Source organism: Eptatretus burgeri, chromosome 10 (assembly GCF_056783735.1).
Source record: "Eptatretus burgeri isolate ZD-2024b chromosome 10, Ebu_testis_v1, whole genome shotgun sequence".
Classification (NCBI taxonomy): Eukaryota; Metazoa; Chordata; class Myxini; order Myxiniformes; family Myxinidae; genus Eptatretus; species Eptatretus burgeri.
The window spans coordinates 39,832,372-39,848,555 of NC_140970.1; the positions used below are offsets into that span (position 1 = coordinate 39,832,372).

General features: G+C 47.0%; 1 protein-coding gene across 1 annotated transcript in view; it reads right to left on the minus strand.

Annotated features, from left to right (window-relative positions):
- Positions 1–16,184, minus strand: part of SEC61A2 (SEC61 translocon subunit alpha 2) — a 39,714-nt gene that overhangs the window by 14,685 nt on the left and 8,845 nt on the right. The window contains exons 4-6 of the mRNA XM_085897962.1: positions 15,967–16,045; positions 10,615–10,746; positions 8,743–8,852 (exon numbers count right to left, since the gene is read on the minus strand). Coding sequence (XP_085754088.1) covers positions 8,743–8,852; positions 10,615–10,746; positions 15,967–16,045 — 321 coding nt within the window. The remainder of the gene's footprint in view (positions 1–8,742; positions 8,853–10,614; positions 10,747–15,966; positions 16,046–16,184) is intronic.

Below are 16,184 nucleotides of genomic sequence, written 5' to 3' on the forward strand. Positions count from 1 at the left end.
CTGTCTTCCGAACAATGACGACTATCTACATCTCTCCCTCTCAGACAACATGGACCAAACTTTTACCCACTCATCCCAACTCTCTCTTCTTCATATTTGGCAATTTAAATTGTCACCATGCAAAATGGCTGGGTGTTGGTAAGTCTCACCAGCCATAGCACTTCAGCAAAGGACTTCTGTTACTCCACAGGATTGACTCAATCTGTGAACTTTCTGACTCGGGTTTCTCCCCATGGTAAATCCTCCCTTCTGGACTTGATGATGACCAACTTCCCCACAAATGTCTCCTGCTCTTCCTCTGCTCCAATTGGTTCATCTGATTACATGTTTGTGAAAGTAGAAAGTCACCATCTGGCTATTCTCAGAGCTGCCACAGCACTGGCGAGTCTGGCAGATTGGCAGAGACTACAAGCATCCATCACTCTTCAGAACGTCCGTCATATCTACTGCCCCTGATATTAACTCAACATGGAAATTCTTCCACAGAAACCTGCTCCCTCTTATGTACAGACCCATCCCATCTCATCTACAGTTCTCCTACAAGGTACACCGAATCCTGTGGTGAGGCAATTCCTCTGAAACAACTTGCATTCTCTTCTTGGAAGACAAATCAGACCAAAGGCAAAGGCAATCTCAATGCATTCCAAAAACATTGCAACAAGTTTGTGTCCACGCTCAGTAAAGCCAGAAAACCACATCTGTCCAATCTCAAGAATTAACTTTCAAACCAGTCTCCCTCCTCTAAAACCTGGTGGCACCTTGCCAAGTCTCTGAAGTATGCTCACCTCCCATCCCCTCCCTCTTCAAATGGCATCACAGCAGACTCTGCTCATGAGAAAGCTGAACGCTTCAATTCTGTGTTTACTTCCAAATATTGTCTCTCTAATACCTCACTCTCTGGAGCCCAGTCGTACCCAACTGCTCCTGGACTCTTTTTCACCTGAGAGGGTGGAGAAGTTTGTCAACCCTCAACTCTAACTCTGCAACTGGACCGGACAGCATTAGCTCACGTGTCCGAAAAATCTGCTTTGCTGCTCTTGCACATCTTGGCGCTTTTCACCCTATCATTTGCCCTAGGTAATCTCCTATCGACTTGGAAATCAGCCAACATCACTGCATTACATATACAAGGTGCAAAAACAGATCCCCTTAACTACAGACCTCTCAGTCTTTCCAATCATTAGCAACGTCATGGAATCCATGATCGCAGTTGATATTGTTGCGAATTCGCGCCCGCCGGCGTGCGAACGGCCACGTGAGTCGAATCGCGGCACGTCGCCCACCGGACGGACAATTCCGTCGTGACCCTCTCGGACTAACGCCGGGAGCTAGTCACGGGTGGGCCTTTCGGCCTCACCACGATCGTGCCAATCGGCCACCCGCGTGGGATAGGGTTGTTCTCCAAACTCGACCTACCTAAGTACCCACGCGGAGGGTAGACTGGGTGATCGCACCTTGCCGCAGGTCGACTCCGGACACGGGCCACTTAAGCGATCCGTTCCGTACCATCGGGATAACCGAGCGGTGTTATCGTCGGCTTCGACGGTTCCGATTAATTATCGGGTGTATTAAGCCCACTACCAACCCTTTACGTGAAGCAAGATGGAGATTCAATTAAAGAAAAGACGAAGCGAAACGGGAAAACAGTTCAACATGATGCACATTTATTCCGCGGCACACGGAGAGCACACATATACAATTAAACAGAATGCACATAAAGCAATTGCAACAAAAAAGAAACAACAATGCAGATCTACAACCGACTACACGTACACACGGCAACACTTACACAGTTTTACTTCACTAGATTGGCGCCACACACACACACGTTTACACAGAAACAAAAGAAAAGGGCCACCCTCAAAGACAAGGGGGCAGACGGGGCCTGTGGGCCAATATTTGCACGGGACCTGAAAGAGCGGTCAGGTCCGCGAGACCGGGTGGATCCTACCCGTGTCTTTGTGATGAGCCGCAAATGTGGCAGCGCGGCAGTGCCCCGACTTCGTGCTCCTTCGCGGGTTTCGTTGGCACTGCTTGGAGTGGGGTGGGAACGGGGCCCCCTTTTCGCACTATCTCAGCACGGGGGAAAAGGGGGGGGGGAATTGTTGATGCTCTGGGGAAAGAGGATAGCTGGCTTGCTTGGGTCGCGTGACGAGCGATTCCACCACGACCTCGTCGCCGACCGCAGTCTTCCTTGCCTCGGACCCGAGCCCCTCGGTCTCTTCCCCAATTCTCCTCAGCCAACTGCAGCAAACCACCTGTAGGCCCTCGCCTCCCGACTCCACTCCGCGCTCCAACCCGACTCTGCCCAAAACACTCTCCGCTCTTCTGAGGCCAACTCTGCCCAAACCGACTCTGCCGAGACCGACTCGACCCAAACCGACTCGACCAAAACTGACTCAACTCTCCGATTCGCCTTGCGCTCGGCGCTTTATAGGCCGGCAGGAGAACCCATATGCAAATTTCTGGATCAGAACGAGCTCGGGGGTGGAGCCACGCTCGCCCATTGGATGGAGGAAAAGGGGCGTGAGTCTCCCCTGATCCTAGAATTTGCATATCTCAATTCCACACAGACGCGTCTGGAGGCGGGGCCAGACCGCCCCGTGCTTGCTGATTGGACGGATCAGAAGTGGGCGTGTAGCATTCCTGATCCGAATTCTCCTCGGAAAAGCCGCATTTTGCACTCGCGGCTCGGCGCGCGTCCCGTACGAGCCCAGGACAGCCTGACGCTCCGAGCTCACAGGTGGTGCGGGAATGGCCGCAGAAGGAGAGAGGTGAAGGTGGTGGAGGGTTTATGGTGGTGGTTTATGGCCATGGTGCCGTTTGGAATGGCGGTGATGCGATGTTTGCGGGAGCGAGTTGTGAAGGTAAAGATCGTGACTGTTGGCGTTGTTGTTGTTGTTGTGAAGCGGCGTTGTGGTTGGTGGTTGTTGTGTGATGGCGGTTGAGACGTGGTTGGTTCAAACTAAAGATAGAACAGAAAAACGGCTATCTCAAAGGGTCGCAGCCCGAATGAATCACATTTATTCCCTCTAAACAACGTGTTTGGGGCTAACTACACGCGTACTTACAGAGATATCTCACCTATGGGACCTGAATGGTGGTTTGCGAATTTCCACAACAATATAAAATCCTTCCTTTTCGCCAATAGCCTCATCTCAGATCATCAATTTCGGGTCAGACCAAGTCACTCCACCATGAACTTGCTGCTTCTACTCTCCTAACAATGGATGGAGGCCTTCAATATCAGACATGAGATCAAGGCAGTCTCTGAACATATCTAGTGCTGTTGATATAGTTTGGCATCCCACTTTGTTCTCCAAACTCTCTGGCTATGGCATCCAAGGCCAACTCTACACATTACTTCTTCTGTACTCTCATAGCCAACATGTGGTTCTCAATTGAATCATTTCATCTCCTCTCCCTGTCAAAGCTGAAGTGTCTCAAGGCAGTGTTCTGGACCCAGTCGTTTTCTGATCTTCATCAATGATCTCTCTGACTCCAGAAAATCCCCTTTATCTATTGGCTGATGTCTCCACCCTCTGCCATGACATCCCTCATCTTTCAGGTCCTGAAATTTTTTTTTTTAATTAAAATCAGAAGCTGGTCAAACACTTGGAATACGTCACTCACTCCTGAAAAATCTCACTCACGATCTCGATCTCTCTCAAAGGACTATCTGTCAGACCCCCTCCCCACTACCCCATCTACGTTCTTAACAATCCTCTTGAGGAAGTTGTCAATCAAACTCCTGGGTCTCACAATCAACCATGATCTTTCTTGGGCAAACCACACTTCTAAGTTGGCCTCCAAAGCCAGTCACTACTGGGCATCCTCCATCCCCTGCCTCACACCTTGCTCAGCTTGACGCCCTGGAAACCAAGGCCTCCAATAATAATGACATCTCCCACGATGAAGCTGAGTCTATGGGCCTATCGCTTTCCCATCGCAGACAGATCGGTGGCCTCTTGGTTATTTTTTTTCTGCTTCCTTTCTAATCTTCCACCCTCGACTCTTTCCATCACCATGGGATTTTTAAAATCCACCGAATGATGCAAGCCGAGGGTCGTCCGGCTAAACGCCGGACGCAACGATACCTCTCCCTGTCTGCGAAACATTGGGATGACTGTGTAGCTGGGTCAAGATTCAGACCCAGGCTAGACAGCTCAGAAGAGTGTGTATACCTCTTGGCATACTGCCAGCTATACATTTTGTAAACAATTTCCAAAAAACAAAACATAAAAATTAAATTAAATAAAAAAACATAAAAAGAGGTGTACCAAATTTAATGTGTGCATGCCACCTTTCTAGTGTCATAAATTTTTCTTTGGTTAATCAACTAAAAAAAATAATAATAATAATAATAAAACTTCATTCGTTGCTTCTTCCACAATAAAGTGTTATGTAAATATATATATATATATATATATATATATATATATATATAGATATATATATATATAGATACATATACAGTATCTGTACAGTCCGTACACCCCTCACAAATATGTAAATAATTCAGTGTAACTTTTTAAGCAGCTGTTCTGGAAGCAAAACCTTGGAGTTGATTACAGAGTAGACATTCTGCAATATGTATGCAGGCACAAAACTGCCATTCCATAAAAACAATGTGGCATATTACAAATATTTCTGAAAGAGGAGGCAACAAAAGTGAGTACACCCCTGCTATTGTCTGCACAAGAAGCAAGTCAAGCATCGTAAAACAGCTTCCATTTTCGTGATTTTTCTGCATATTTAAGTCAGAGTGTTAAAGGTACAAATAGGCACCAAACAATACACACAATGTCCATAGACCTGCAACCTCCCTGGTATGTTAAAAGTGAAGAAGTGTACTCAATGCAGTAATTGTCTATCTACTTGCTGAAGAAATAATTGCATAGGAAATACTGTACCAATAGCCATTGAGAAAGCAGCATGGCTCCTCATGGTAAAGAGCTCTCGAAAGATGTCAAAGATCGAATCGTTGCCCGACATAAAGATGGCCAAGGATACAAGAAGATCAGTGCTTCTTTGAAAGTAAGCCCCAACACCGTGGCCAAGGTCATCCAGAGGTTCTCCAAGAAGCGTACAACAATAAGTTGCGCTCGCCAGGGCAGACCAGCAAAGATGACTGCACATACCGTTCGCCAAGTTCAGAATCAAGTCCTCCAAGATAGACAAAGTGCCGCCAAGATTGCTGAAGAGATTTCTACAGCATATATATATATATATATATATATATATATATATATATATATATATATATATATATATATATATATATATATATATATATATATATATATATATATATATATATATATAGTTATGAATCCGCACCCGCCGGCGTGCGAACTGCCGCTTTCCACTAATAGTAGCCCACCGGACGGACAATTCAGTCGTGACCCTCCTGGAACTACCGCCAGGAGCCAGTCACGGGTTGGGGTTTAACCTCACCACAATCGTGCCAATCGGCCACCCGCGCAGGATAGGGTTGTTCGCCAAACTCGACCTACCTAAGTACCTGCGCGGGTAGTTAACCAGGTGATCGTACCTCGCCGCTGGCCGCCGAGGACACGAACCGCTTAAGCGGTCCGTTCCGTGCTTCAGTGATAACCGAGCGGTGTTATCACCGGCCCCGATGGACATGATTATTTACCGGGTGCTTACATCCTCTACCAATCCCTTACGTGATGCAAGATGGAACTTTCAAACGAAGGAAAGGACGTAACAAAACCGGAAAACAATTCAACAAGCAAGCACTTTTATTTCACACACACACACACACACACACACACACACACACTCACACACAGACACACACACACACACACACACACACACACACACACACACACACACACACACACACACACACACACACACACACACACACACACACACACACACACACACACACGTATTCACAGCCATACAGTAAGAACACAACGCAGAGTTAAAACCGAATAAAGCAATGTACAAGCACTTATACGAGTTTACTTTATAGACTGGCGCCACACACACACACATTTACACCAAAAGCAAAGAAAATACAAGCCACGCTCATGGGCAAGGAGGCAGACAGGTCTGTGGACCAAATGAACGTGGGACCTGGGTGATCGGCCAGGTCCACAAGACCGAAGGGGTCTTACCTGGGCCCTCGTGGCGTGATGGCGGGCTAGCCGCAATGTCCGCGTAACGCGCCTGACTCCGTGCCGCTGGTATGGTCAGTGAGCTCCTTTGGCGTGCGTTGCGCAGGCACGTGTTGGTCAGCACCACGGTTGGGTTGGGGAACGGACGGGGTTACCGGCGCTATCTTAGTGCGGATGGGGGGCGGGGGGGGAAATTGTTGATGCTCGGGGTCAGGAGAGAGGAATGGCGGACGCTCCGTCCCGCTAGCGGGGCCTTGGGACCGCACAGACTCCGGCGAACTCTCGCCCCTGAGCCCTCTTCCGCGTCCCTGCTTCACTCCGCGACTCGTCCCTCAACCCAGCAACGACAACCTCCACGATGACCTTCGTCTTGACTCGACCAGCCCAGCCAGCACAGCACCGCACTCGGCACGACACGCCTCCCCCCCCCCCGCACGAGTCGCCTTTTGCTCGCGTCTTTATAGACTGGGGGAGGAGCGTGTATGCTAATTCGCGGATCAAAACGCGCTTGAAGTCGGGGCCACGCCACCCGACGTTCAGCCATTGGTTGGGCAAAAAGGGGCGTGAGCCTCTCCTGATCCGAATTTCCTCTCCCGTAAAGGCATCCATTTGTACTCGCGGCTCGACAACAATTACCGAACGGGCCCTGGACAGCACGACGTTTGGTGTTGGCAGGTGGTGTGGTTAGCGGTTGTGGAAGGAGAAAGGCGAAGGTGGTGGGGGGTTTGCTGTGGTGGTTTGGTTGTTGGCGGGCGTCGTTTGAGAATGGCGGTGAAGCGATGTTTGCGGGGTGGAGTTGTGGGGGTACAGAGGCGAAGGTGGTGGCGTTTGAGTTGTTGGCAGGCTTATTGGTCCAAAATAACGATAGAGAAAGAAAAATGGCCAACTCAAAGGATCACAGCCCGGATGAATCACACATATTCCCTCTAAACAACAGGTGTGGACTAACTACACATGAATTATATCGATATATCTAACCTGAGGACCTTTCTGGTGTATTGCAAATTTCCACAGCCGTAACAATACACACACACACACACACACACACACACACACACACACACACACACACACACACACACACACACACACACACACACACACACACACACACACACACACACACACACACAATATTGTTGTGGGCCGGGGTCTGGTGGCGAGAACGAGCACTAGCTGGGGAAAGTTACATCGTCTCCCGCCAGACTCTCCGGAATTGTAGGCAGTCGCTCTTGGATAACTCCGTGAGCCGGCGGGTCGCTGAACCGACCGTGGATGCCAATATCTCAACCGCGTAGCGTAGGGTCTTTTTGTCTAGAACCAATTTACCTAATTAACTACGCGATTTTGACAAACGGGGAACCACGCCCTTGGCACGTCTTGCTCGAACCGGGTCACTCTACTGACTGCGGTGGAGTTCCAACTACCGACTACCAACTGCAGTTTGGGTGCAGTCGAGCGGAACTGCCAAAGCAGTGCCGCCGAGGATGAGCAGATTATTAGGTATAAAAACCCGCCTAAACTCAGATCCGAACCATGCTGGACCAATGCAAGTAAGGACGGAAACAAACTGGGAACATTTCTACAATTGTATTCACAAATAAAAAAAAGACACAGGGCAAGACTTATTGCAGATATGCAAGCAAAAATTTACAATGATGGAAAAACACTTAACTGGTCTACTTATAAGACGGGCCCACACACTCAGACAATTTATTGAAAGATCCCCGCAGCCAGAGAGGGAGAGACGAGCTGGGGGTTGCAGCTCAGATGGGTACCTGCACATTGAAGGGAGGGAGTGCTCCATGGTGCAGCACCTGCTATTGACCGTGCGGCTCGGCCCACAGTCTTGTGCGTGGGGCTTGTGCCCATGGAGGAAATCGAGCGAGGCAGTCGGAGTCCCGGGCGGAGATCAGGGTCGCGGACGGGACCCAGGAAAACTCCACGAACGCCAGCACAATGTAGAGCGCACACCAACCAACTTACTCCTCCAAAAGAACTCTCGTTCCTCCTCAAAGAGACTTACTCTGAACCAACGACCGAGCCCCCTCAGAACTCGCTGAGGATTGCGTCGTAACTTTTATGGACCTCCTCGAATGGGGCGGAGGCTCGATGGAACAGACGTCACTGTCTGCCCTGATTAGACGGGGCTCCCATGGGTCCGCCCTTTCTGGTCGGGGTTTCTGCCATGCCGGGGAAAACCCCGCCCCCACTCCACTCGTGCCCATACTCGTCAAAAAGAAGTTACAAAGTTTGTGGAAGCCGAGAAGGAACTGCCAGCGATTCTGCCTCGGACAGCGAGTCGCCGGTTTGGCGAGTGAAGCACTTGTTCAGTGGTGTTGTCGGTTTGTTTGTTGGATGGTCTTAAATGGTTTGTTGGATGGTTCGTTGGATGTAATAACCTCCCTAAAAGAACATTGCAACGCACACCTTTGATTCTCCCACTAGCCAAAAGGAAGAGACCTGTCTCACATGTACTTAATGGAACAACTGACCTTTGGGACATCTGTATGTTTGAATGCATATGGTTTCCAGATCCGTAACAATATAATCCAACCAGAAATGATAAAACGAGCCAGAATATGAATACCTGAATGATGATAAGTAAACAGATGCCAGGGCCCATTTCTGCTGGTTCTCCATACATGCCAGTCATAACATACACAATGGCTTGTCCTACTGTAATAATCATTCCAAACACTGTGGGGGGTGGGGGGGGGAAGCAAGAATTGAGCACCATGCTGACATTTATTATAGCCAAAATATTCAGAGCAGTCATTCAGGATCGATTCAAATAAAAACAGGAAATGTTTTATCTTCATGTGCACCACCACCCTCCCCCCCCCCAAAAAAACATAAACAAACAAGTGGTGCCAGGCACAACAAATCCTGCCCATTTAAAGCATAAAGTTATTTTGGGGATCAAATTTAAATTTTATACATCCTTAACCTGAATGTTGATTATAAGGAATAGAATAAGGAATATCTTAGTCTTAGTTTGAAGTCAATTAAACCATTTTGACGAAGTTATGACCATAAAATGATTTTGACCTTTCAAGGCCACGTAAGGTCAAAGGTCATGGTGTCAAATGAAAGCCAATCAAGGACTTGATATAAGTCTTCCATAGTAAACACACATATTCCTAACCTTTTTTGATTCATAATGGAAAATATGTAATTTTGACAGATGACCATGACCCCCAAAACTTCAGACCCTACCGATCTTGACAAATATGCATTTTTCACTATAGGCATGGGTAGGATTATAAGTGACAAATAGAATAAGGTTCACTATAAGCTTAGTTTGAAGTAAATCAGATCATTTTTGACGAAGTTATGAGCGAAAAACGATTTTGATCTTTTCGTGACCTTGACCTTTGACCCAAAAGTTAATGGGGTCGTCCAACGTTCATTGCCCACCTGTGGATTAAATTTGATAGTATTTGCTAAAGCCGTTTTGCCGTAAAGTTGCTAACAGACAGACAAACAAACAGACAAAAAAAAATGGCCCATAGGGCCAGGACTTGACGAAATTCATCCAGTCAAAGATACTCCCCTCCTACGTCCGTGTTTCAAATTTGAAAGGAATCCATTAAGATTCGGCGGAGACATTAATTTTTTGAAAAATCGGCCAGTGCTAAAAGATACGGATTTTCGCGATGTTCAGGAATTTTTCCTGACCTTGACATGCCAAAAGTTATAGGGTTCTATTCTGGTGGCCAAGTCCATTGGTGAAGTTCCATGACATTCCGACTCGAAATGCGACCTGTAGAGCGAGACGTACACACAAACAAACTCACAAACTGAACCGACCAACATACTTGACAAAATCGTAGATTTCGTCAAGTAACAAACCGGACGATTGCAATATCCCGCTCCCTCCCTCCGGGGGGGCGGAGGGGGATAATAAATAATGAAACAAAAAAGCAAGACAAACCAACCACTGACTTTTATTAGGCTAAGCAAGTCTATAAACTGGAAATAATCTGACATGTCTAAGCCAGCACAATTTTACAAAAAACATTTACACACAATGCAAGCTTGACAAACCCCTTCACAATCAATGAAAGACTCATGTAAATGTGTACAGCAATTAATTTAATAAGAAAATGCAGTTCCCTCTGCTAGTTAGGGCAGGAATTGGAAATTTGGTCATGGTGCCGGTGAGAGCTCGCCTATACTCTTCGCGAAGGACACCGTGTGATCTTTAACGTCTACCACTGAATGCTGGCAGACGGGACAAATGTGTGCTGAGAACTCAGGAATGGAAAGAGGGACAACTTTTACAGCTTTGATGTCAAAACCATTATAAACAAGAGAATTAAATTTGGTTGCAATCAAGTAATGCAGCCATCCTAATAAATGTTTTCAAAACAATTCAACCTTGCTATTTTCAGGAGATAGGATGACAACATCAACACCAACACTAGAGGCCTCACAACGAAGTGTACAAATCACTCACATTTCTGCGCGCCATTGAAAAGCGCACGATCTTTTGGTGTGTCACCAACTTCAATGATCTTTGCACCAGCCAAAAGCTGCATTATCATGCCAGAGGTGACAATGGGGGAGATCCCGAGTTCCATGAGCGTTCCTGAAATACCAACAATGTCAAATCACAAACTCAAATTCAGCACCATTCCAATTGTTTCAATTAATAGGATGTTCATCAAATCATAATGCAGATCAAAATGCTCAACAGTGATTTATTTTTAGACAGATTCAGATGAAAATAAGCATGTAAAATGATTTTTGTTTCAACTACAACACAAACACAAAACTGGTATGAGTATATTGGTGAAAGGGTGGTTTGTTTCATATTCAATGATTTTGGAAAACATGGTGGAATATTTATTGAAGTGGTTCATTGAGACAAAGGTGGTCATAATACTACAGAGGGAGTAGTTAAATACCTCATAGGCCCGAAACTGAAAGTCCATTCACCGCTTTGTTCAGCAATTTCAAAACACAGGCAGTGTGTATGGACTAACCAAACATAGTTGTGAAAAGACTTTGCACACCAATTAAACCATGCTCCAGGGTGATTGACAACCTCCAAAATAAATAATTGTACAGTCTCTCAATGGGGGTTGTTGCATAAACGTTGAAAGGAAACAACCTGGAGAATTGTTGAGAAAAACTTTAACGAGTTTCTGTAAAAAAGAATATATATCACTTTCTGCTTCTTTCTTTTACAGCACAAGGCTACGTGGTCACATCATTGGCTGAGGGTGTGTCTATGCCGCCGAAACAGTGCACTCTGCAGGTTAGGGCAGGAATTTGGAATTGGTGCCGGAGATGGCTCGAAAACTCTTCACGATGGCCCATGGGATCTTTAACGGCCACCAACTAATGCTGGCAGATGGGACAAGTGTCCATCAGAGGGAAGGCACACACTGATGAATCACCCTGTCTGTGAAACACAGGGTTGACAGTTTATAGCTGGGCTGAGATTCAAACCCAGGCTTGACAGTTTAGAGGTAGCTCAAGGTCATCCTGCCAGCCTCACCTGATGCACTCCAATCAGAGAGCAACAGGAAATTTAAAAACCTGTCATTAAGCGTTTTAGAATTGGAAATTCTTTCATCCTTGACATATTATGATGAGAACTCCATTTTACTGCTGATACAAGAAAGATGGAATTGGTTTTTGAAAATCTGCATGAGATCTACGAAACACACATGTGGTACTCTTTACTGTTTCACAATGCACTACTCTTCTGCTATTTTAACAGACTGCTCTCATTTCGTCCTCTCCTTCATTCCTTGCCTAAAAAAAAAAAAAAAACGAACTATTACAGCGCTTCTTCTCTCCATGCTCTGAATTCGCCTTCATTGCATCCATCAAGAATTGTGTTAAATCGCATCTCTGACCTAAAACTTTTAAAAACCACTGTTTGCCATGGATGCTCGCTTTCCATCAAACATTCTTTTTTTCCAACTTCAGTGCCAACTCACCCGCCTCACCCCTCACTCTCACTCTCAAATCAACCATCCCACTCTTCTCCCTCCAAGCCTCCCTCTCACCTCTCTCAAAAATTCCCCCTCATCTTTCTCCCACCTTTCATCCCCCTCACTCTTCCTTCTCTAAGTTGCCCCCCCCTCTCATCCACCAACCTGCCTCCCTCCACTGCCCTCTCACCTCAATCTCTTCACTCCACCTCCTCAAATCCTCAACTGCCTTCTTCCTTGTCTCTTGTCCCCCCTCTCCCCCCGCACCACAGAGCCTTTTCTCCTCCTCATTCGGCCCCCTCCCCTCGCTATTCTGCAATACCCCACACTCTTTCAACAACCCTCCTTACCTCCCTCCCTCGTCCCTTGTCCTACCCTCCCCCCCCTCCACCTCCTGCACCCAAAGCCTCCTCCCCTACCTCTTCATTAAAAGTGTGGACCGCAAATATCCGGGGCCTTCGCTCAAACCTTTCAGATCTTTCCATACAGGTTGCCACTGACAAACCAGACATTATCTGCCTAACAGAAACTTTCCTCTCCCAAGACGTGTCTGACTCCCAAGTATCTCTCCCTGGTTACTCCCTCTTACGGTATGACAGACCTGAGCCTCGTCCTGGTGGAGGTGTTGCTCTCTTCATCAAAGACTCTATTCCTCACTCTCCATGCATTGCTCTCACTCCCCCACACCCCCAGGAATACCTCTGGCTTCGGCTTCCCCTCCACTCCCACCTCATGTTTATATGTGTACTGTACCGTCCACCGAACAGTGATGACTCCATCTGCACCTCACTATCCGAAAACATGGACCATCTTCTATCTTCTCATCCAAACTCTCTCTTCCTCTTATGTGGTGACTTCAATTGTCATCACACCAGTTGGCTAGGTGTGGGTACCTCTCTCACCTGCCATGGCACCTCAGCAAAAGCTTTCTGCGACTCATTGGGACTGACTCAATCGGTCAACTTCCCGACCCGGATCTCAACCAATGGTACTCCATCTCTTCTGGATCTGATTTTGACAAATTTCCCTGACAATATCTGCTGCTCGTCCTTCGCTCCAATTGGTTCTTCTGACCACGTCCTTGTTAAAGTGGACATCTCTCTGGCTGTTATCAGAGAACCACCTCACCGCCGTCGAGTCTGGCATTTCACTCAAGCCGACTGGCAGGGTCTCCGAGCAGCCATCAAACTTACAGACTGGTCTCCTATCACTACTTTCTCAAACATCAACTCATCCTGGGAATTCTTTCAAAGAAACTTGCTCTCCCTCATGCACAGATTTATCCCCTCTCGTGTTCAGTTGCCTTACCCTTCCTCCCGCCCTTGGTTTACTGAAGCTTGTGGCGAGGCAGTTGTCCTGAAACAACTTGCCTTTGCCTCATGGAAAGCAAACCAAACTGAGGGCAATCTCAGTTCTTTCCACAAAGCTCGGAACAAGTGTGTATCTACCCTCAGGAGAGCCAGAAAACAACATCTTTCTCATCTCAAGTCTGAACTCTCAAACCTCTCTCCCTCCTCAAAATCCTGGTGGCATTTAATCAAATCTGTTTCTGGTGTATGTTCTCCCTCCATCCCCTCCCTTACCTCAAATGGCTGCACTGCTGATTCTACATGTGATAAAGCTGAATGTCTAAACTCAGTGTTTGCAGCTAAATCTTGTGTCCTAAACCCATCACTATCTCTACCCACTTTACCCAGTCGCACCCAACTGTCCCTGGACTATGTATCCTTTTCTCCTGACAAGGTGGAGAGCTTGCTTTCAAACCTCGAGTCAGATTCTGCAACCGGTCCAGACAGCATCAGCCCACGTGTCCTCAAAGCCTGCTCTTCTGCTCTTGCTCACCCTCTCTCTGTTCTATTCACCCTCTCATTTGCCCAAAGTCATCTGCCATCTGCTTGGAAATCTGCTAACATCACTGCCCTGCATAAAAAAGGTGCAAAAACAGATCCCTGTAACTACAGACCAATCAGCCTTCTCCCAATCATCAGCAAGGTCATGGAATCCATCATCGCTTCAGACATGAAATCCTTCCTCTTCTCCAATGGCTTGATTTCCAATCATCAATTTGGTTTCAGACCAGGTCACTCTACCCTGGATATGCTGCTTCTGCTCTCCCATCAATGGATGGAGGTCCTCAATGCCAGACAGGAAATCCGAGCGGTATCCCTGGACATATCACGTGCTTTTGACACAGTCTGGCACCCTGCCCTACTCACCAAACTCTCTTCCCATGGTATTCAAGGCCATCTCTACTCATGGCTCGCAGACTTCCTCTCCTGTCGCAGTCAACGTGTGGCCCTAAATGGAGTTCTTTCATCCCCTCTTCCTGTGCAGGCTGGAGTTCCTCAAGGTAGCGTTCTGGGCCCTGTTCTTTTTCTGGTTTTCATCAATGATCTCTCGGACTCTGGAAAATCCTCTATTTCTCTTTGCCGACGACTCCACCCTCTGCCGTACCATCTGTCATCCCTCAGACCGGCAAGCAGCAGCTTCTTCGCTCACTGCAGATCTGGATAAAATCACAAACTGGTCCAACACGTGGAACATGTCTTTCAATCCAGACAAATCTCACACTCTCACCATGTCTCTTCGAAAGGACCGTTTCGAAAACCCCCCCCATCCACTTTCTCAACAATCCTCTGGAAGAAGTCTTTTCTTTCAAGCTTCTGGGTCTCACTATCTGCCATGACCTTCCCTGGGAAAGTCACATTTCCAACCTTGCCTCAAAAGCCAGTCGCCGACTGGGAATCCTCCGTCGTGCAAAGTCCTTCTTCGGCCCTCTTGAGCTCCTGACCACTTACAAAGCTTTTGTCTGTAGCCTGATGGAGTACTGCTCTCCCCTCTGGGCTGGTGCTCCTGCCTCCCACCTTTCTCGGCTTCACGCTGTCGAAACCAGGGCATTTAAGATCATTGGCATCTCCCGCAATGAAGCTGAGTCTTTGGGCCTCTCACTCAATCACCGCAGGTTGGTCGGTGGTCTTTCTGTCTTCTACCGACTCCTCTCCAGCCTTGCCCCCTGCTCTCTCTGCGATTTGTCCCCACCACATTTCCACAGGGCGCTCAAGGTCCGCCAACAACCCCCTTCTGGTAAAACTACCAAAATCACGAATCACTGCTCATCTTCACTCTTTCATTCCTCTTTTTTCCCGCCTTTGGAATAAACTTCCTCACTCTATTCTTTCCCATTCTTCCCTCCAGGCTTTCAAAACAGCTGTTCACCACCACCTCTTATCTTCCCCCATCCAAATCCTCGATCTTTTCTACCCCCGATAATCCACCCAAGCCCACTTCCTTCAATTCTCCTGCTTTCCTTCCTGAAAGTCCCTGTAATGTCCATCTTCTCTTCGCCATGTTCCCTGTCCCATCCCCATCCCTCTCCCTTCCACAGTTCACCTAATGTTTTGTCCCTTCCACTCCCGCCCCTCTTGTCTCATGCCTCCTTGCTGTGAGTTGTGTGTTAGCTCTCATACGAGCCTCGACCAAGGTATACAAAAAAATAAAAATAAAATAAAAAATAAAAAAAAAAACACCACTTTCTTTCCAGAACGTGTTGGTCTGGTACACCATCTCCAATATAGTGAGTGATATATCCCTACATTTTTGATGGCTATGTGAATGGAAATGGTGACTTGGAAATGCTGGAGTGGAGACACTCTTTGTGGAATTATAACATCAACCGTTTTGGAGCTGCCAAATGTTTCAACAGGATGTAGCACGACTACCTTTGCAACTCCAAACTATCAATGCAACACATCACCACCTTCAATCATGTACCTTGTAAAACCACAAAACCACCAACAGCCAACAATACCACAGACCCATCAATACTGAACAAACTGCAAATAAAAGGAATGAGAATATCATACCCCTGTTGGAGGCCATAATGACCCTCATCCAGTAAAAAGGATCTGCAGAATCTGATGACATTATTCCAAACAATGGAATCTGTGGAAAAAAAACAAAGCATTTCAAATGAAAACGTTTGCAATCAATACTACATAAAGAAGACATTTAGAAGTGCAACAATTTTTTGTAAATTGCATACAAATAATTTCTCACAGTAAGGGTTCATAGAGTTGTTTGC